At 41.4% G+C, this 22,042-nt stretch overlaps 1 protein-coding gene across 2 annotated transcripts; it reads left to right on the forward strand.

Moving 5' to 3' along the window:
• The first annotated feature begins 165 nt into the window (after positions 1–165).
• Positions 166–20,238, forward strand: LOC311272046 (3',5'-cyclic-AMP phosphodiesterase 7B-like). 2 transcript variants are annotated; one of them, XM_084378140.1, is made up of 13 exons: positions 166–466; positions 4,703–4,763; positions 14,352–14,441; positions 14,973–15,136; positions 15,221–15,284; positions 15,448–15,543; positions 16,678–16,778; positions 17,534–17,665; positions 17,769–17,860; positions 18,131–18,275; positions 18,371–18,467; positions 18,683–18,763; positions 18,877–20,238. In XM_084378140.1, the coding sequence occupies exons 1-13, from the start codon at positions 446–448 to the stop codon at positions 19,098–19,100; spliced, it is 1,368 nt and encodes a 455-aa protein (XP_084234266.1). In that variant the 5' UTR covers positions 166–445; the 3' UTR covers positions 19,101–20,238. The 2 variants fall into 2 exon arrangements, with proteins under 2 accessions (XP_084234266.1, XP_084234265.1); XM_084378139.1 differs by lacking the exons at positions 166–466; positions 4,703–4,763 and adding an exon at positions 7,943–8,788.
• The last annotated feature ends 1,804 nt before the right edge of the window (positions 20,239–22,042 follow it).

Here is a 22,042-nt window from a genome sequence, read left to right on the forward strand (position 1 = left end):
TTACAAAATAAAAGCACTATCAGAACTCCGAATCAGAGATCGTATCCCGCTCTGATTGGTCCACACCAGGCAAGTCCCGCCCCTCTGATGCTACAACCCAGCCCCTCCCCTCCCCTCTCTCTGCAGCTCACACTAACAAGTCATACAAAACGACACGCGCGACGGGCGGAAACGGCAACTTCAGCTCGCGTCTTTAAAAAAGCCGACACTGTCCTCACGGCGCGAGGAAGGTCGGAGCAGACGCACAGCGGCGGGAGGAGGATGAAGTAGTTGGTGTGGGTTTTGTTCTGTTTTTTATTTTAAACAGGTGTCAGTCAGGGCACGGTCACCTTTCGTCCTGCTGTATGCGGCTCACTCGTGCGCTCCCCGTGACATGAAAACACTCCCGCACGCGCCTGAGTCCCGTCGCATTCACCTGCCATCCACGAGCGGCCACGATGGTTAAATGTCCTGTTTAATGGTCGAGGTACGTAGACCGTGACTTCACCGACATATGGGTCAAAAAGACACACGGGCTTGAGTTGTTTTTGAAGCAGGCCCACGAAGAGCAGTTGTTACATTCATATAATGTTCCTGTAAAGTGTTTACAGAGAGTTTATAGTGATGAATTGTGCTCTATATTATGTATGCTGTGTGATATCCTTATTATGATATCACTGTATGGATGTTGTTGTGAGTAGGACGGGAGTTTATGGTGACCTTGGTGTTTTTCATGGTAGGAATAGTCATTTTTGGTGCTTCTCTTCTTCATATATAACCTCCTCTACTGTATAGGCTGCAGTGATGGGCCTTGTGTAATATTGTAATCCGTCACGTCAGTGTATTGACAGCTTTACAGCAGCAGTCCACCTGCAGCCTGGGGACTGCAGACCACATGTAGACCAGGGGCCAGTACATGATAGGGAAGGTTTTGGTGTTCAAGTACACCTTTGAGGTACTACTACTGCTACTTTATACTATTGTACTTTTTCTCTGCTACATTTATTTGACAAACTGTGATGTGTTATTATACCTCAAGCTACCCAAGCAGTCTGTAAAGTAATTAAAGGGGCACTATGAAGTTTTGGGGAGGAGATTCAAACTCTGAATTTTTATATTTACAATATTAATGAGGTAATAATACAAACTAGGGAATCTTAATTTTTTCCATATCTGAATAAAGAAGCTGTTCTCAGAGGAAAATTAGGTCCCCAGGAAACTGTTTGAGGTGAGAAAGGTGGCAGGGTCCACCAAATATAAACAAAGTTAAACATTATGACATCCTTTAAGTTCACTTTGTTTATTCAGTTTATTCACTCATGAAAAAATCAGTCACTGAAGATCTTTGTCTTCTAATTGAAATTTCCTCCACAAACTACATCGTGCATCTTTAAAGGTACAATATGTATGAATTGGCCACCTCTTGAATTCATACGTCAAACATTGGGCAACCTGGTGTATAAGTGCTGCTAATTGTAGTTACCATTAGCTAGTTAGCTCAGTTAGCAGTGCAGCTAGCTGCACTAGGAGCTTGAAGTGGTATTATCAGAAAGGACAAGCCGGGACTAGCTGGTTAGCATGCTATCTTCAGTACTTATCTCTGTGATAACATCAAAACTGTTATTTCTTCAAATTCTGTTAATATTTTTAGTTGGCTTAAGAATTTTTAAACAAAAATTCTTACATATCACACCTTTTTAAAGCGGGCCCCGTCTTTACAAGCTAAACTATTAAGATAAACACAATAATGCTTTAATAATTATAATACAGCAATATAATATGTATTATGCTGGACCTTTGCTTCTAACAGAGTATTTTTTACAATGTGTTTTTGCTACTTTTACTTGATTAAAGCATCTAAGTTCTTCCTCCACCGCTGACAAGCCACTGTAATAAAGACTTGATATATTTTGATACTTTTTTATTATTTGTAGTGCCTGGATTATTGTGTAACCACTTGACTTTTAGTAGATTTTTTTTAGTGGGTTTCCAAAGAAGCAGTCCTTTGTCCACTTTCTAGTGAATTATCTCTCACATACTGAGATCAGATACTGCAGGTAAGATTGCAGGAAGTTGACTTGAATCAACCTGTGACATGACTTGACTTGTCCTTACTTTGAACTTGCTTGAGACTTAAACCAAATGACTTGACATGTCTGCTATTAGGGAAAGAAGGACCTCATCACTGCTTATGAGAGTCTTATTGACATTATTCTGTATATGTTCTATATATCTATATGTTAGAATATGTAAGCGTTAATTATTATAAGCATTTTTAAGAAACTTGAAAGTTTTATTCCATATTAACTAACATTTATTACAAGGAGCTTTATATAAAGCATTGCCATTTTATCTGATGCGTTTATATTACTTTCGTGGAAAATTGAAATAGGACTTTAGGAATTTCTCAACCTTATTTTAATCCTCTTGTATACAGTTGTCCGTGTAAATAGATAAATGTACTCAAAAGTTAACATTAAAATGTGTTTGTTTCTGTTACACACACATACTTTATAGCAGCAGTAGGATATATTTTGTCCAAAACTTTTCCAAATCCATTTTTGGTGAACATACAGGAGACAGAACAGACCTGTTCAATGTAAACAGTTTGACAGGCCTTAAGCCATAAGCAAAAATAGAGTGAGTTTGACTTGAGAGCTGTCGAGCTGAGGTGAGTAATGATGTGAGCATACTCTTAGAGATCACGGAAAAAACATTTGACAGAGGGCATCCTGTAAACATGCCCCAACCACGTGGGCTGGATGAGTGAAGCGTCATTGCCTCTGGTTTGTCTCCATCCACCCGTTTCCTGCCCAGCAGTCAACAACAGTGAGCTAATTTCAATGTAAATCCACCCACTCAAGGTGCACTTTTATGACTGTCTTCTTCCCCAGGGCCAACGTTAAACACTGTACTAGATCCAGTGTATATAAGAGGAGATAACAGATTTTTTGTTTGTTTGTGTCCATCAGGTCAGCCGGGGCTCCTGCTCTCTATCAAATGTGTACATGTCTTTGCCTTCAGGTTCCTCTAAACTAACACTGCTCAGTGTCCTCAGTCAACTCTCACACACGGATGTTGAGCCATTATAACTATTATAGCCATTACTAGCTATTAAAAATAGATGACCTCGCTTGAAAAATGTACCGAGCAGAGTCCGCCTGAACTGCAGCACAGGACTTTGTGTTGTCATTGGGCACTGACCTCAGATCAGGGTATGATGGCAGATTACCACACTGCTGATCATCAATATTAACTTGTCAGAAAGAGATATGTAAGGTATTGTCTGGTGTTAATCTAAAAACAGCGATGGAAAATACAGGTCACATTACTTTACCGGGACATGAAGTGATACAGCAGACATCTTGATTATTCAGGACTTGCCAATCGAGGCTCGATATGAATCAGAAGTTAAATAGACAGAAAATAATTGACACCTTTTTGATAATCAGTTAATCTTTTCAGCTGTTTTCAAGCTATGATTTCAAACGTTTGTCATTTCCAGCTGCTCAAATGTAAGGATTTTCTGCTGTTCTATGTAATATGGTAGCTAAACGAATATTCAATGAGATGCATTTTCTTTGGTGAAAGTGCTTTTAAAGTTAATGACGTAATGCGTTTTGTTTGCAGTTAGCACCTACATTATGTCTGACTGGGATTTGTATTTACAACAGTGGTGTTGCACTCAGAAAACTGTGGGGGGCGCCAAATCAGACTCCCTTGTAAAAGAGATTTTAAATCTCAGTTGGCATATTCCTGGTTAAATAAAGTTTAAATAAAATAAGATAAAAAAAACTAATAGTAATATAGAAATAGCCACTGTTCTCGCTGATGGTCTTGTTTCTTTATGAAAGGCTCTGTATTAAATTGAGACCGTTTCATAACTCGTTAAAGTTGCCTTGTAGTGTTTTTAAGATGCCATCTTAGTTTCTGGGAAATTGTTGTGAGCATTTGTCACTCATTTCTGAATGATAATGAAAATAGCTGTTAGTCACACCCCTAAGTGACTAACGGTTATTGTTCATGTTTATCGGGGTCATTAACCTTAACTATTCTTCAGTGATGACAGTGAATGATTCACTATGACAGTACCAGCCTTTACAGGATGGGCTTATGATGCAATCGTATTGACTTATTGTGTGAATTTGATCTTTTATAGTATTTCTGTCTGTTAACAGTATTTTGCAAAAGAGAAAAACAACAACATGTGACTTGAACTCTACACAAACACATTTTGATGGAAAATGACCAAAGAAAAGATAACTTGAGACCCCTGACCGTGTGGACCAGCCACGTGGAAGCTTGTGATTAATGTCCACATCTTTGCCAGTTTATGCCAGCGTGCTGCCTGACCCACTTTTTCAGTGTTGTTGGCTAACACACAGACACGTCGCGACTGAAACGACAGATGCCACTGTCTCTAACACCTACCCTCTCTTACTAAGATGAAGCAAAGCCTTTTAAACAGATGCCTCCAAGGAGATAACACAATAAATTACGCTAACATTAAAAAATTGTGCAAGGTAATCGCTCAGATTTGTATTTTAACCCATAATCCTTTAATCAGAAAATAGTAGAGGGTCACCATGACTCTTCGCACAGTTTCTATTTATTAGCGAGGTTCATTGATGCTCTTTGATAGCAGTGTGTATTTTGGGGTGTTGTAATACTAATCTCAGTCTCTCTTTCTCCCTCTCTCTCTCCCTCTCTCTCTCTGCCACAGAGGTGTGGAGCAGTCGCATTTAAAAGGTCGGAGCAGAATGCCATACAAGTTCGCATGCTGGGTAAGAACCCTAACTGACCTGAATACCACAGTGCAAAGGAGTGTCCATGTACAGTAGATGGTCGGCAGCAAATCGATAGTGCAAAAAGTGTCCAAATATTTGGTGGCAGTGCCTCAGGCTGCCGCTCACATTTGGCCCAGTGTAATCTCTGTCAAACACTGAGGCATATTCCTGCTATCTCTGTGTACACTGTCCAGTTGAGTGGCTCAATACAGTAAGTTTCATAACTCTGGAGAAAGTCCAACTTGTTTCTGGCCTTGTTGAGTTTTACTCCAGTTGTGTTTATTGAAGTAGATCGTGAACCGGAGACAGTAACATGTAGCTGTTTATTATAACGGTCTCAGACCTTGAAATGTAGCTGAAGCTATTTTTCCCTTTTTAGAGATCCAAGTTGTTTAGAAGTTCCCAGAATAAGTTTGAAAAGGGTACAGTCAGGCAAGGTGTAAATTACCTGTGAAAAAAAACAAATTCCCAGACATTTTAAGTCATTATCTTTTCACCTGATGTATGTTTTTCTGACTCAATGAGATATTTGATGCTATAAGAAGGGAGTGAAACATCCCTGCTCACGATTGGCTCCACCAACCGATCACTACTCACAGACCCAGGCTCTAAATAATGTTGCCAATGCAAAATGGCAGCATTCGTGTCCTTGATAGTTTAATTTTTTAACAGTGGGAGGAAGTGGAGACACGTCATCCATCTTTTTATATGTCAATATTACAAACACTTGCCACTGTTGTCTTTACATAAAAAAAAAATGAAATGGCCTGTCAGTCTGTCACTCACATACACACTATACTCGGAGTAGACACTGATAGCAATCTCTGTCTACTTTCAACTATGCATCTTGTGTGTGTGTGTGTGTGTGTGTGTGTGTGTGTGTGTGTGTGCGTGTGTTTGAGAGGTTTCTTTTGGTGCCAGTAGTCCACTGGCCGGCTCCCAAGTTTACTCATCCAGACTCCCACTGCCCTCATTGACTCCCTGGTATCTTTTTCTCTCTCTCTCATTCTGTGCTATTATCAGTGTTTCATTGTTTCTTACTTTCTGTCACATGCCTTCTTTTCACACATTCGCACAGTTACGAATCTTAGCTCTATTTGTCTTCTGCCATTATTCTTTTGCAGCTTTATTCATGTGTTCTCACCAGTTCAGTCACATACAGCAGGATTTTGTCCGGGCAAGATTTTGTCTGGTCTCCACAGATTTTTATCCTTTCTTGCGAGTGGCAACATGATGTTGTTTGTGTGATTGAAGAGCTGATTAGAATTATAATTTAGAAGCATGACTGGACATACTATGTTCACTCTTGTCTGTGCCAGTTGACGATACGATTACAACATTTCAGTGTGTGGTCTTCAAAGAATCATATTTTTCCTATCATCCCATTTTGCCTCGTGATCACGGCGCCGCTTCTTAAATGTGTTAGATATTTATGACGGGAAGAGGCACAGCAGACAGCAAAAATGTCTAAGTCTAAGAATTTGCAGCGTTTTTTTTATCATTTATGATAGTAAATGAAGAGTCTTTGTGTTTCGGACTGTTGATTGGCCAGAAGAAGCACTTTGACGACGCCACATTTGACATTTTATGAGCCAAGTGATTTATCATTAAAATAATCAGCCGATTAATTGATAGCATTATGAATAAGAGGGGTTTTTTCAAGGATGAAATCAGACCGGAAATCTGTGTGTTGGTGAAAATAGTCATGCTTGGTAAGGTTTGTAGTCTTTGTTGGTTTCAGTCATCTTAAATTATGCCCACAGCTGCTTAAAGCTTTAGCTGTCTAAATAAATCAAGTTGTTGCTGTTGTATTATAGATTTAACTTGCTCGAGTACAAAGTATTTCTCATGATATCACCGCACCTAACAAGACACTACAAAACTTGCACTACAACATCAACTAATTGATCATAGCTACAACAAAACTATGCAGTCCACAGCCATGATGCATCGGCACTGAATTATTCTGCTGTACGTTATGTATCACTGCACGCTTCTCACAGTTTCTCACAGTCTGTATCTTTTATCTTAACGCTCTTTGTCTCATGATTTCTTGCAATCCGCTTCTTGTGTCTGATATGTGATGTTCAAGGCTATGTGACTGTCTCTGCCTGTCTGTGTGTGTGTGTGTGTGTGTCTGTGTGTGTGTGTCAGTATTTTTGTCTGCATGTGACTGTTCCTCAAGGGAACATTTCCTTGGAAAAATGTAATGGTTATAGCACTGCATCCTTCATGATCACAAGTGTGTAAAGAGGAACAAATAGGTCTTATTTACTCACATCCACTTAATTGTGTTCAGGTTAATTAAAATTGACCACCGGATCGCCTTCGGCTGTGTTTGTGACATTAAAAGACAACAGGAGGAGAGTGGATTCAGAATATCCAGGTCATCTGAGTCAAAAGCAGCTCAGTTAGGGCCATTAAAGTCATTTAATGAGACTCAGCTAAGACAAGACTTGGAATTCATAAAAAAGTGGGACTCTTGTTAGTTCAGATTAGTTCTGCATGCAGTTAGTGTTCTGTTCTCATTTTACATTGCTTGGAGCATTTTTCCAAGGACTTCCTGTTTTCGATCACATCTCGTTCTTCTGCTTCTATCAGGGGTCCCAGTTGTGTTTAAACCCAAGGCTGGTTTAGTCACCTGGCCAGGAGAATTCAGAGCAAATAAATCAAAACAAATCCACTCGAGTGTTTACTGGTGAAGGCTTAATGAAGGGTGACTCGCTTAGCGTGTACCTCGTTTTACCTTCAAGCAGAATGAGTTGATTATTCTGTTCTGTCGGACTCTGCTTATGTGATTTTATGTAATTTACTGAGTGTGCCTCTTCTTTATATCACTGTAATTTGAACATGCAAACAAGCAATATGAGGGCATTAACTGGGCTGTAGGATTCTGATTGGCTTCTTTCATTACTTTTCATTATTTTCCGAGATTTTATTCTAAACAATGAGTTGAATAATTGAAAAAATATAGAATAGTTGCGGCCTTGTTGTAGCACAATTCTGACGCTCTTATCTCAAACACTGTGAGGTTGGATGCTACATTTTATATTTGTAAATCTCTGCGTTCCTGCTGACCTGACCGTGAGACAGACAGACATAACGACAGAGGCTGTGTCGGTGAACCCACGGCACCACAGGCATTCGCGCAAATCCTCTTCATCTGCCCTCGCCGTAGCAGCATATAGGCAGAGTGAGAGAGAGAGAGTGTAAGAGAGCTGCGAGCGGGGAGGGGAGGTGCTTCCAGACTCCACAACAACATCGGCGCGAGTGAGACTGTAGAGGGTAGAGAGAATGCGGCAGAAGCAGGGAGCAGACCGTCAGTGGCCGACTCTGAGAGAGAGGGAAAGAGACGGATTCTCACTTCTTTTTTCTGGATTCTCCCTGCTCCCTCTCCCTGCTTTTCCTTTGCCTTTTTTTTCACTCTGCAACCATTCCTCTCCGTCTCTGCCTGCAGTCTCTATTTTCGCTGTCCTACATCCCGACTTGCTTCTATCTCTGTCTATCCTCCTCCTCTTCCTCACCTATGGCTACCTGACAGTGAGCCGTCTCTCTTTTTCTTTCCCACTCTCTTTTTCACCAGCATCACCTTCTCTCTCTTCCCTCCGTCAGTTTCAATCCCGTCTTTACTTTTGATCTCTCCTTTACTTGCACCTGCCCGTCATCCATCTGTTTTCTGTCTGGTGCGAGAATGCCAGTGCTGGAGGGGCTTTGGGGCCCTGATCTCAGGATGCGGGACTCCGGTTTGGGCGTCGGGGTAGAAGTCGGGGTCTGTCCAGATGAGGCGCCCCGCTCGCCGGTCTGGGGTCCTCTCAGGATGCCTCCTGTGACCTGCGGCGGGGGCCTGTCGCTGGCCCTGGAGCTTCCAGCTCTCATACGACAGCTCAGGGCAGCCTGGAGGGCTCGCAGGGGAGGCCCCCTGGGTCCTGAGAGAAGTCAGGCGAGCACTTGGGTGGAAGCAGAGAAGGAAGATATAGACGTGGTGAAGCATGACTTAGAAGACAGGAGCGCTCATCTGGAAGGTAATTTGCACATAATACAAGTACATTTAAGCTTATGGGAGTCAGATTTCTGATAAATGTTTAATGTCTTGTGTATTCATTTCTTTTTCGTTTCACCGTGTTCGCTACACATTCACGCCATAATGGGTGACATTTTGGGGCACATTTCTTCGCAATGTGAACGATTTGTGTACGTTTTATTGTTTTGTTTCGTAAAAACAGTGGTCATGTTTTTTGGCAGGTCACAGAATATGAATAAGGGTTTCTGGCCTTGTTTTGTGCATCACTTTTTCTTTGTGAATGTTCAACCATGCCTCAGTGCACATTTCCATTTCTGACGAGTGCGTGCGTGTGTGTGTGTGACAGATTATCTTTGACAAGCACGCCTCTGGCCGTATGTTTACGTCCACGTGTGTTCAGAAGTGTTGTGGGTTGAGACAAGGTCCACGGCAGTTCAGACACCCGGGCAGAGCAGACAGTGAGGCGAGGGATTTGGGCCGTAAAACCCGAGAGTCTCCATTAAATAAAGCTGCGTTACCATCTGGTGAGCTGCAGCTGGACTGATGACACTGACGTGACGCCACCAGTCGAGCCTCTGTCCGTCTGTCTGGAGTGTAACACCGGTGACACAAAGCAACCTTGTTGCCAGTTGTGAATGTGAATGAGTTCAATACAGGAGTGATGATTTGACCTTAAACCAATGATCTGTCTTGATGATCTAATCCTTGACGTTCTGCCTCATACATTGATATCATTCTGTTGTTAATGTCAGACTGACACAATTACTGAAACTGTCAAATGTTTTCTGATAATGATGATGTCATTGCCATTTGGTGAAATGATTGTGACGCACTGACGACTTGACTTGAGTTTGATATTAGCGTATAAAGAGGATGATACTTGAATCAGTAATCAGTTGATAACATTGGACGAAGTATATACAGCATATCTTTTAAGTGCTTTTGAAGAACGATGATTCACACTGTGGGGAATTACCTGTGCGCAAGCAGTGACTCACAAGGTGGAAAATGGACAATTGTATGCTGTTCACCGCCTGTGACTTTCCCTTTGCGTTGTGGTGACCTCATTCATTTGATGACTCCACACGACAGAGCGTGAAAGGCTATCTGCCCAATATTTGATTTCTCCACATACAACATGTGTCGAGACACCGTGAGATCTAGTCACGGTGATTCATCCTCACATTTACCGTAACACGGACCGAAAACTGCTGAAAACGTTTATTTAGGTAGAAAGAGTACAGCTGACTGTGTGTCAGAGTTCAGCATTTTAACCCAAGCTTACAGGTGAAACAGTTGATTAAACCTTGAAAACATTTATAAAAAATATAATGGTTTATTGTTAAGACATTTGTCATAGCAATACATGAAGAAGAGGCTCAGACACTATTTAAAAAATAAACTAAGGCACAGTTCCTTTCAGGTTCTGCACAAAAAGAGCCAGTAATAATCTTTCAACAGGTACACCTACGGAAACTTTGTTACGACTTTTACTTTCACAACAATTTTACTAACATTATTATGAACCAAACGAGGCCTGTCAAGATAACTAAATTATCGACTCGATGTTGCTCATTATGTTTACGTGCGTGTTTGATCACACAAGAATGTCAAAAACATTTTAGCCAGCATGATGCCAGAATACCTTTCATTACCTGGGTCGTGTCCAAAATCACTCACTACCCACTGTATAGTGTACTCTGTTATTATGTACCATTTTGAAGTGCTGTCCCAATGTATAATGAGATCTATTATACCCTAAATAGTCGATTCAAAGTATCCCACAATGCATCATGAAAAGAAGTGTACAATGGTCACAAACCATCATGAGTTGCCTTGGAGGGGGGGAAAAAAATAACCCAAGTGGTGTCCAGAAGTGTTCTGTCATTTGAACAGTGAGTGAGGTAGGGAGCAATGAATGAGTGGATGATTTCAGACACAACCTTAGATGCAGCAACTTCTGCATTTTTTTAATTTATTTATTTATTTTTACATTTAATTTATTGTTTTGGTTGTGTGGTTTTATTTTGTTTTCTATAGAAAATGTTCCTATTCCATTCCAATCTCTGAATAATCTTGAGAATTAAAATGTCATTTCTCTTTGAAAGGTTGCATTATTATGTTATTATATTATCATTAGTGGCATAAAATGGTCTTAAAATGATGATTATATTGTTTATCGGAATCATTTCTGGGACAATATATCGTCCAACAAAATGTGCACCAAACAACTACTCAATTGTTTTAGATAATAAGTGGCGGATTATTGGCCATTGAAGTAATGCTTGGCATTAGCCATAGGATGTATATAAAAGAAAATATAAACCCACATTTTCCTTTCTTTTTATACTTTTACACATCCCCAAAAAAAAGATGGTCTGTGGACAAAGCATCACGTTTACATGTATTCTGAGGATTCAAAGAAGCTTTATTATTATAAGCAGGAGGAAACAAGTTAACAATGCAATTAAATTCAGTCATTTAAAGGTGAACTGAACTGTTTTACATTTGTGTGTGTAAACATTAGAGAAAAACAGGCGTGTATTTTAAATTTTGGTGGAGTTCAAAAAGAGCCAATTTGCCTGTTGAGAGGTCGGAAAAAAGTAACACAATGCCCCTTTTACCTATCTAAAATATACTGAACGTATGTGTTGGCTTGCTCTAATGCCGCCCATCAAATCGCTGCAGAAAAATAAAAGTGTCGGCCCCGTCAGTGAGTTATCTATATGTGGAGATTCCAGCCAGCTGTGTGGACACGCTGTACGCGCCGATGTGTCCAGTTAAAGGAAGCAGCAGGAAACATAACACATAACATACCATCTGCCGCCGTGTGTTTCAAGCTGTTTGTATTTGAGTGTTGGCGCTGCATATGGCAGAGATGTGTGTGTGACTAACAGCCCCACAGCTCTATATGTGCCGTAAACACCCACAGATTCAGGCGAAGCCAAGCAAACATATTCGTATCTTTGCCCCATGTGTGAGTGTGTGTGTGTGTGTGTGTGTGTGGGTGATCTTGTTATTGGAATCAGGGATTTAACCTCATTTGCAAGTGTGTGTCTGTTTGTCTGTGTGTGTGTGTACATGGCCAGTGAGTGTTTGACGAGGCGCGTGTGCATTCTTTAAACACCCTTTCCAACTGATTCACGTTTTCATCCTAAATGACCCACTTTTGCGCCGCGTAGAGACAATGACCTATTTACCACAGAGAGAGTTAAAGGAAGAGGAAGGGAAAGAGGAGAGGAGAGGAGAGGAGAGGAGAGGGGTGGGGCGGCGGCGGCGATGGAGGGGCGAGAGGATGGCTCAGATGAGGAGAGAGGGGGTGTTGTGAAGCGATGAAGGATGATGATGAGGAGGTAGCAAGGGAGCGAGCGAACGAGGGGAGGTATAAAGGATGGAGTGACACATAAAATAGAAGTATGGAGCGAAGAGGATGGTGTGTGTGTTTGTCTGTGTTGGAGGGGGGTGATCTGAGTGTTACTGCGGTGTTTTTTTCCAGATGATGTATTTCCTCCTCTCCTTGGCAGCCAGCACGCAGTATGAAAAAGCAAAGAGGCTTTCCCCTTTTTCTTGCTCAAACTAGGCCAGCGGGACTCTTCTGCCTCACTTTAGCAGTCTGAGTCACTTCCCCCAAGCGGTTTATATTTGTTTGTCGGACTATAAGATGCATAAATAGGGAATGATGCCACTTTTCCACCCTATGTTTTATGTATAGCTGCCTAGCCACCACAGCACAAGCACACATCGAAGAAAAAACGACCGCCTGTAAAGTCTTGCCTGTCATTTTGGCAGCCCACACACGCGAGGCAAGACCTGGCAACCCCCGAGGGAGTCACCACAGCGACTCCGACCCCATTAACAGGTAGTTTAGCTGTTTCGCGGAGTCAAAGAGGTGATGTGAATTTGCAACCTCTGGGACATGATACGCTCCAGTTCCCTCACATCTGATCTGTAAATTATTCAGCATTCCCACAGTTTTTAGTTTATTCAAGTGCAAGTTGCATGTGCGTGCATGTGAGCTGTGACTTAGGGCCTAGTTCTGTTGTGTCTTGTTGTCTCAGGCCTCAGGGTGTGTGCAAATTGCGCATTTTAAACAGAGGCAGTATTCAGTATCCAAGGATCCATTGTGCTGCTGTGTTCCCTTCTTTGTCGGCTAGGTGCCCATACGGCAAGGATTAAAACCGAGAAGAGTGCTTCAAGGACTCTGCAGACATACAGACATAAACAAGAACGCTTGATGTCTTAATATTTAGACTCATTCGATAGCAACAGCATAGACAGTCATCTTTTCATACGTACCACCGCAGAGGGATCCATTCTTCTTGCTTGTCATGTTGTAATTCTAGAGCACAAACATGGAACATGGGATGTTTATACATTTTAGATAAGAGAAGGAGGGGGGTCTACAATATACATAAATAAGTAGAAGTATCGAAAACAATGAAAAAATAATGATAATGAATATGTGAAAAGACAATTTAAAGATGCACTATGTAGTTTTTTTTTATGCGTAAACAAACTAAATAAACAAACTCGCCGTTTTCATGGCTGAAAACAAAATGAATAAACAAACTGACCTGTTTATTCAGTTATGGAAAAAAATTAATATTTCTGAGTTTGTATTATTACCTCATTAATATTGTATTATCTTCAAACTACATAGCACCTCTTTAAGCAGTAGAGGGGCATTTCAGGGCTTCCACGTCTTCCACTTCTCCTCCTGAAGCCTTATAGAAAAAAGTCCATCAGGCTGGCCGATATGGCCTCAAAATAATTTTCCAATATTTTAAGGGTATATCACGATACACAATATAGATCGCAATATTTTGTGTCCTCAAAAGCACTTCATAAATACTTGATTAAATCACTACGATTTAATTGTTTTTAAATATATTTTCTACGTATCTCAGTCAGACTCTAAATCCAGTTTGAGAAATGCACATTAAACGTGTTGATTTTTTGCATTTTGGGGACTTGACATAAACTTACATTACCTTGGCACTTGCTCAAAATGAACCACTCGAGCCAATCAGCATCAGTGTGGAACAACACAGAAAACAAGAGTAATTATTGTCTGAACAGAACGTACGCAGTCAGGGCAGCCTCGCTGTGATGAATACAAAGTGTTCAGACGTGCACCACAACAGCTGCACCGTGGCATGAAATCCATTCTGCTTGGGCAAACTGGGACCAGATGCACGGTGTCCTGGTGATTCAGCGGTGTCAAAGATCCTCTTGTTTCACAGAGCCTGATTTCAGAACGACTCTAAATCGGATTTTATGAGGCTGATCGTGTCGAACATCACTGCTGGGACATGTGCAGCACTGGGGAACACTTTGCTCCGTTGTCCTCTCATCACCCCTCTGACTGCTCCACTTATCGTTCAGCCATGAGGCTCCTTCATGCTTTTCTTCCTCTGTTTCCTAAACACCCACCCTCTCTCTCTCTGCTTCCTCCTGGAAAGTTTGATTCACGGATCTCAGGGGGCATGTCCCCCAAAACTGACCACAACAGAACATCAGTGATAACACACAATGTTTCTTCATCAATCTTCTTCTGTTTGCAGCTGATGGCAGACTGAACACTGGTCATGCTGGTGTGTTGCTGGTTGAGAGACGAGGCTCCTACCCGCTGATTGACCTGCGAATCCTCAAAAGTAAGTCTCCTGACTAGGGACTGAATTGACATTTTTATTATTACAGAGAGAGTAAAGTTCTCAAAAAAAGTTCAACAGCACCACGAACTGCAGCCTGCAAAATGATCCACCACCTTTCTAAAACAGTCTGAACAAAAGCAGTACGTTATAGACTTCATAAAGGGAGGATTTATTGCAGGAAAGTTGTGCTAGTCTGCATTAATTGTAGCTAGGTGTACCCAGAATATAAATGGATAGATATAAGTTGCCTCAGCTCTGGTGCTTTTTTTATTTTAACATATTTTAACATAAAAAGAAGCTGCGAGGACATATGTTAGGCACATATCTGAAATGAATAATGTAATTTAGGCGAATGTCCTCAGTCTAATGGAAAGTCCTTTTTTGATACCTAAAATTAAATAAATAATAATATTTAAACAACCCTTTAAACAATAGTTATTTAGGCACCAACCACTGAAATACATATCTGTTTTTAGGTCTCCTGACTCCTTATGGTCAGGGACAGTAAATCATTTGACCTTGTCATTTCAGCGGGTGCCCAGCAGGGGGAGGTAGAGTCTGGCACAAGGAGGAAGGTGAAGCGTCTGCTGAGCTTTCAGAGATACTGCCACGCCTCCAGGCTGCTCAGGGGGTTGGTGCCCCACACCCCGGGGTCACTTCACCTACTGGATGACGACTACTTGGGACAAGCTGCGGTAAGACAACTCAACACACACACTGAGTGTGTGTATCAGCTGTGAACCACATATCTGTTCTGAAAACAGTTTCTTTTGTTACAGCACATGCTATCAAAAGTAGGCACCTGGAACTTTGACATTTTCCTCTTCGATCGTCTCACTAATGGTAAGACGGCGTTTTGTACGACTGAAAATTGTTACATGCTTCATAAACTTGAATATCTATTATCATAACATGTCAACTTGATTTTATTTTTTGTTAAAATCTAAGTTAAATGATGATTAAAATTTCAAAATGAGATTCTCAGATATGAATTTGTGTGCTTTAGGTAACAGCCTGGTGACTCTGATGTGCCATCTCTTCAATGTCTACGGTCTCATTCACCACTTCCAGCTGGACATGGTCAAACTGCACAGGTTCCTCGGTAAGCCGCACAGAAGTGTCAGTCAATATAGTTGCGCCTTTTTAAATTGTGCTCAGTTTTGACTATTTTCTTACCTTTGGACCAGTCAGCTATTCTACATTTAAATGTCTGTTTAACGTCATTAAAAATTAGTCGTTAAGAAGCACTTTACGATACATTATCACCCATTCACACAAACATTCATGCGCTGGTAGCAGAGGCTGCCATGCAAGTCGTCAACCTGATCATCAGCCCCATAGAAAGCATTTGTTCTGTAAAAAGGGCACCCAGCGGCCTTTTTGGCGGGTCAGCGTGCTCTCGAAAGCTGAGAAGGGTTTAACTTTGCAGGAAATCCCAGACTGACGTCAACTGGTCCTTTGTCTGCCAGTCAGTCATCACGAAAGAGACACCGCGTTCATGTTCCCAATAATAAAAACAAAGGGACTTTGCTGTAAGTGAATATTAATCCAGTATCCAAACTATGCTAAACGGTGCTATCAGACACAGCAGAGCAACAATGAGCTGCGTGTTGTTATGGAAACTAAGTGCAAAAGGTTTACAGAAGCACACACATCCAAACACGATGAACACTATGCGCGGGACAAAAGTACATGTGAGTCTGCACACAACATAATGCTCCCATGAACATGAATGAATATACGACCATGTGATGATTCAGGCGCCAGCACTTCCTCAGACATGAAACAACAGAGAACCTGCCCACAGGGGTCACTTGACAGGTCTTTCAAGTGAAAGAAGGCTTCATTAAAGGTTGTTTCATGAATTTGATTGATCTAATTTCTGCGGTTTAAAAGTTAGTGTAATGACGGGCTGATGATGATAAAGAAGATTGCTTTGTTTTCTTGGTAGAAAAGGAGGAATAAATAACAGAGAAACAAAGTAAATAACAAAAGAACCATCATTATTGGTATAAACATCTTCTTGAGAGAATCTCACAGCTGTTGCTCGACATCTGCAATTCAAAGAAATGTTAAGAAATCTAAATTGTGCTTTTAAACATTCCCTACTGAATGACAACATCAGTCTGTGAACCTGGATTATACTTCTTACACACAACAGTCTCTGATAATCAAATTAAATGACATTAAGCTAATATTGTTAAATGAGGTTTATCTTTGTGTCGTGTCTTGCCAGGCATGGTGCAAGAGGACTACCACTCCCAGAATCCCTATCACAATGCTGTTCACGCTGCGGATGTCACTCAAGCCATGTACTGCTACCTGAAGGAGCCCAAGGTAATGAATAATACTGTATTCACACACACACACACTCTCCGTTTCCTTCTGTCTCACACCACCTACAAGGCTTCACTAGCCCTGAGCTTTTCCTTGACAGATCCTATTAGTGTCTCTTGCTGAAAGATAATTCCTGCTCACTTCGACTCGACAACACATCCCTCCACAGCCCACGGCCCTCTGACCGGATCAGGTGTCTTTGCATCGTTTCCCTTTATACAGTAATTGCTTTTGTGTCCTCTGTTGCTCTCTAAAGCACTTTGCGGTGCACCTATTTTGTTAAAAGCACTCGGAATAAATTGGATTTAATGTAGCACACGTGCCAGTGTGTTCTTGAAGACAAGCACGCACTCACAAGCCTGCAGATTCTCCGATCAATATGCCGTTTTGTCCTTTACCGAGCAATAAGCATTTATCTTCACCCTGTGACACACACATAGGTCTGTTGTGAATTAAATCCATAATTTTGAGCATGTAGTTCAAAATGGAGGCACTGTTTGAGCTAAAATTATGTCATTTGAGAGGTTATTGTAATGTTTGTCCTGTTAATTAGTAATTATAAAATTATTCAAAATGGTCCTTTGCAGTACTTAAATTACAAATCAATCAACCAATTAACTGACAACGTCGAGGAAACTCACACTTTCCAGGATAACCATTATGAATTCAGCTCTTCGTGGTGTTTTTCCTGAATGTTTGAAGCTAAGCAATCACGTTCATTTAAAATGACCGCACGTGTCCCTCACGATCTGCAGCTGGCGGAGCAGCTGAGTCCTCTGGACGTGTTCCTGGGTCTGATGGCAGCGGCCGCCCACGATGTGGACCATCCTGGGGTCAATCAGCCCTTCCTCATCAAGACCAGACACCACCTGGCGTCCCTCTACCAGGTACACGCGGCAGTGACATGTGTCAGTGTGTGTGTTACTTAGTGTCCAGCCTGTCTCTGAGTCTGTTTGAAACACATTTTGGATGTTACTCCGTCCTGTACAGAACACGTCTGTGCTGGAGAGCCACCACTGGAGATCCACTGTGGGCATGCTGCGAGAGTCAGGACTGCTGTCCCACCTGCCTGCGGACATTTCGTAAGAACACACACATATACACACCAGAGTTGTCTGACACTGGATTTATAAGGCTGATATCAATATTGTAGATTTTTTTTTTGTTTGAATTACCATTTTTTTAACTAAATTTTATTTTCCAAGAGGTTTGCATGTCTTTTTAGTGTACTGTGGTAAACAAACTATATTTCCAAAAATGTTGCCTGCTGCTGTTGTCAGGTAGAATCAAAAATGTGCATACATTAGTGGAGTCTGTTGTTTTAGCTCAGTGGCGCCCCCTCTCATCTACAGGCAGGACATGGAACAGCAGCTGGGCTCTCTCATCCTGGCTACAGACATCAGCAGGCAGAATGAGTTCCTGCTGACCTTCAGAGAACATCTGGACAACCAGGACCTGGACCTCCAACTGGCTTCACACAGGCACTTTATACTGCAGGTAAACTGCACACCAACCTAACACCATGTGTTTCCCACAAACATGGTAACTATGTAGACGTCATGTGTGAATCTCTCTCTCGCCTGTGCCGTCAGATTGCTCTGAAGTGTGCAGACGTCTGTAATCCGTGTCGGGTTTGGGAGCTGAGCCGACAGTGGAGTGAGAGGGTGTGTGAGGAATTCTACAGGCAGGGTGAGTAACGTGTCCTCTCAGTTCAAAATTAAAAATTAACAAGGAGAAGTACTTCATTTTTTTAGAAGGGATACATGCAGCGCTTTTACACTATAATTGTAGTAGGACTGTACGTTATTGAACTAGTCAGTTTCTGTGAGGATTTATCCTGATAGCTGTCTTCAGTTTCACTCATGTGGATACTGCCTTCTAAAGTTTGCCTTTAAACCTGAAAGGTGACCTGGAGAAAAAGTTTGACTTGGAGATTAGTCCTCTGTGTAACCAGCAGGCTGACTCTGTCCCAGCCATTCAGATAGGTGAGTGCACACATACATATTTACCTGTTACTGTATACAGTCTTATCACGAATGCTGAACCGAAGTTCCTCAACTGATCTGGAGATGATCCGCCTTTGTTGTGTTTCTCGCAGGATTCATCTCCTACATCGTGGAGCCTCTGTTTGAGGAGTGGCACCGCTTCACCGAACCCAGCCTGCTCAGCCAGACCATGATGGGCCACCTGCACAAGAACAAGGCCAGCTGGAGCCGCCTACGATACGCACACACAACTTCAGACACACAGACGCACTCCCACGCCGACGAGCCTGAGCCTGAAGGAGGTGGAGGAGAAGAAGAGGGGGAAGACATCCCGTAATCTTCCTCCTGTGTCTTCAGATGTTTTACCTTCCTTTTGTGAACGGAGGAGAGGATCCAGCTCCTTGTTTGTCCTCCAGCGTATTTTCTCCCACCGCTGGTTGATCACAGGCTCTGAGAGTGGGAGCACTGGGCGGGAAAGAGAGATGGCTCCCTCTGCTGGAGCGGAGGACTGAAGTCCTGCAAGGAAAAAATAAAAGAAGAAAGATTCGTGGTTGGGCAGATGGATGGATCTTAGTAAATAAATGCCAATTTGACAAAGTCATGCCTTTCTCTGTAACCCTGTGACATCTGCTTCAACGTAACTGAGAAAAGCAGGAATTGAATTTAAAGGTTGTGGCAGAGGAAAGGTCGATGAAGACAGAACGTATTAAAGTGTTTGCACAATGCTGCTTGAACAATAAAGAAATTTAAAAGCCAAAATTATATACAGCGGGACTGTGCAGGAAGAGATGACGTAAAAATATATAAAAGAAAAAGAGGAATATATGAATATACCCACTATATTACGCTTTTTAAACTTTTAGACAATACACACTGTATTAAGCTCTTTTCACTTTCTCTTTTGTACAGCTTGCACTTCTGCTGGATGCTCTTTCATACAAGTGTCTCACTTGTCTACTTTTCACTGAAGTGTGTTTTTAACTCAAGCACTAAGACATGTCAAAGTACTATAAACTGTACAATGTAATCTGTGTTTAACCTGTAAGACGGACTGAGCTGACTGACTGATGCAGAGTGGCTTCAGACGGATGTTTTTGGACACAAACGAGCGCCTTTTTTTTTTTTTTTTAAAGAAGTGTTTGTGTTCATGTATTACAAGCAGTATAATCTGTACATACTGTGATGTTCGACCTCAGCACTTCACATGCCAAAATCTCAGCAATGTATCAACCTTTGTACTGGATATTGGGGAAACATAACTCTTACACTGGTGTTACCTTTGTAACAACTTAATGGGTGCATTATTTATCGGAGAACCTCACTTTACAAGCTCATGCTACAACAAAGCCTTAACAGCAACTTGGTCTGTCTGTGAAACACATTTTGTACTGGAGTTATATCATTATCTTGACAAGGTTTTCATACAGTTTCTGCCTGTTTTCTCTTCAGCCATACCAGCGTACTGAAACACACACTCACGGTGCTGTAGCAGCTTTGTTTCCTGTTTCATCTCTCACCCAGTATCAGGGTCAGATTGGGTTATTACACCCATTCAGCATTGCCAAGGTGCCAATGTACTGTTCTGACACATTGACTCACTGCTCTGTTACCTCTGTAAGACGTTTGCACTTACTTTCTTTTTACACTTGCTGCAGGCACTGTGTGCACTGCATCTTAAGACATGAACTTGGGTCAAATAGTAATTGCAAATACCTTTAATTCTCATATCTAATTCATTATATCATGCAGTGAATATGAAGACAATTAAGATGTCTATTGCAGGAAAGTAAATACCATTATTTATTATTCAAAATATATAGAATTCATGGTCTAAAATGGTACTTTTATATCTATAATCTCAGTCGTGAAATGGATCCACATGCTGATATGAGGATACTGCGTGTTTCCAAATACTTTTTGGTCCAAGTGCAAGATGTACTGATGTAAAGCAGTGGGGTTTTTTTTACCACACTGCTCTAAATATGTAAAGTTAAGGCTGTCACATTTAAGATTTAAGTCGATGCTGTCTACACGGTGCTAACAGAGGCCCCACGTCTTCCCTGAGCTATAGATGAACAACCTGAGCTTTATGATTCTGACAACCCAGCCGACACACAGTCCTTTCTACATACAGTGTACTCTATGAGATTAGTTCATAAAATCTGTAAAAAAAAAAAATATATATATATACACATGTAATGAGTTTTTTAAAAAGTAACTGGTATAAGCCTCCTCTGTGAGGTGCAGTGCAATAAAGTTAATAAAGAGGACATATCTATCTATAGCTCTAAGCAAATTATTCAAGCGCCTTCACTATAGCACTCATTAGCTTCGCTGAAAACCCCACTACGTGTAAGCCACACTGTTGTCTGAAGTTGCACACCATTTATTCTCTGCAAGTCACACATGGCTGCCGTCGAGACCGGAGGCCTCGGGCTGCCGATCAATACCTCTCAGAGTCAGCACTGAAACAGGGTCACTGAGCCGTACTGGTTTCAGTATTAAGTACAAATATTTTGTATGTTTTTAAGCCAGAATGATTATTATACCAGACTCAATGTAATTATCTTACTTATTAAAAATAACTTAACCTTTTAAAATCATTGAATTAACTCATGTCCAGGTGGTTTTTAGACAGTATATACTGTACATTGGTATTTATCATAAGGCTGGACACAAAATTAAACATAAATACCAACATGTCTGTAAACTTTGAAACTTCTTTATCAATTTGCACAGAGGTGTTTTTTTTTGTTTTGTTTTTACCTCCTTAAAGGATCGTGCATATGGTCTCTTCCTGGTTTAAATGCAGAACTGAAGCGAGTCAGACTGATCCGATGTTAAAGACTCAACAATCTCACCATGAGGTCCATTCAGTTCTGGAGCTTTAAATCATAACCAGTCGTATATGTTCACACTTCCATTTTCTCTGAATACCCAGAGCTCATCTTGACCACGTTAGCTGAAGTGCACAGTTAATTTTCGTTGAGAAATGTCTGTCACTAAAGGTCTATTCAGTAGCTGTGTTTCCTCTCCTTATTATGGCTACTTTAAGCAGGAGATAGCCACAGTACACGCTCGCCACCTTATAGAGCAACTCCACCAATTTTATACATTACAGCGTGTTTACAGGTCTTTGGGGAAAACTACTGCATAGGTGAAAAAAGTTGTGTGAAGCTGTTTGTGGCTCCAGACGAAGCTGCGTGAATTTGGTTAAATTGCCTCCCGTGATGTCACTTGGTTGCCAGGTTGCATTGTGGGTAATGCTGGCCCGAGGTT

This window comes from Pagrus pagrus, assembly GCF_965226575.1.
Source record: "Pagrus pagrus genome assembly, chromosome: 16".
Taxonomy (NCBI): domain Eukaryota; kingdom Metazoa; phylum Chordata; class Actinopteri; order Spariformes; family Sparidae; genus Pagrus; species Pagrus pagrus.

What these genes read in the sequence shown, in the direction of transcription:
- LOC311272046 (XM_084378139.1), top strand. Translation starts at nt 8,458, where the DNA reads ATGCCAGTGCTGGAGGGGCTTTGGGGCCCTGATCTCAGGATGCGGGAC. An exon ending in CTTCGATCGTCTCACTAATG is followed by an intron (nt 15,285 to 15,447) that starts GTAAGACGGCGT and finishes TGTGTGCTTTAG; the next exon opens with GTAACAGCCTGGTGACTCTG. An exon ending in GCTACCTGAAGGAGCCCAAG is followed by an intron (nt 16,779 to 17,533) that starts GTAATGAATAAT and finishes CACGATCTGCAG; the next exon opens with CTGGCGGAGCAGCTGAGTCC.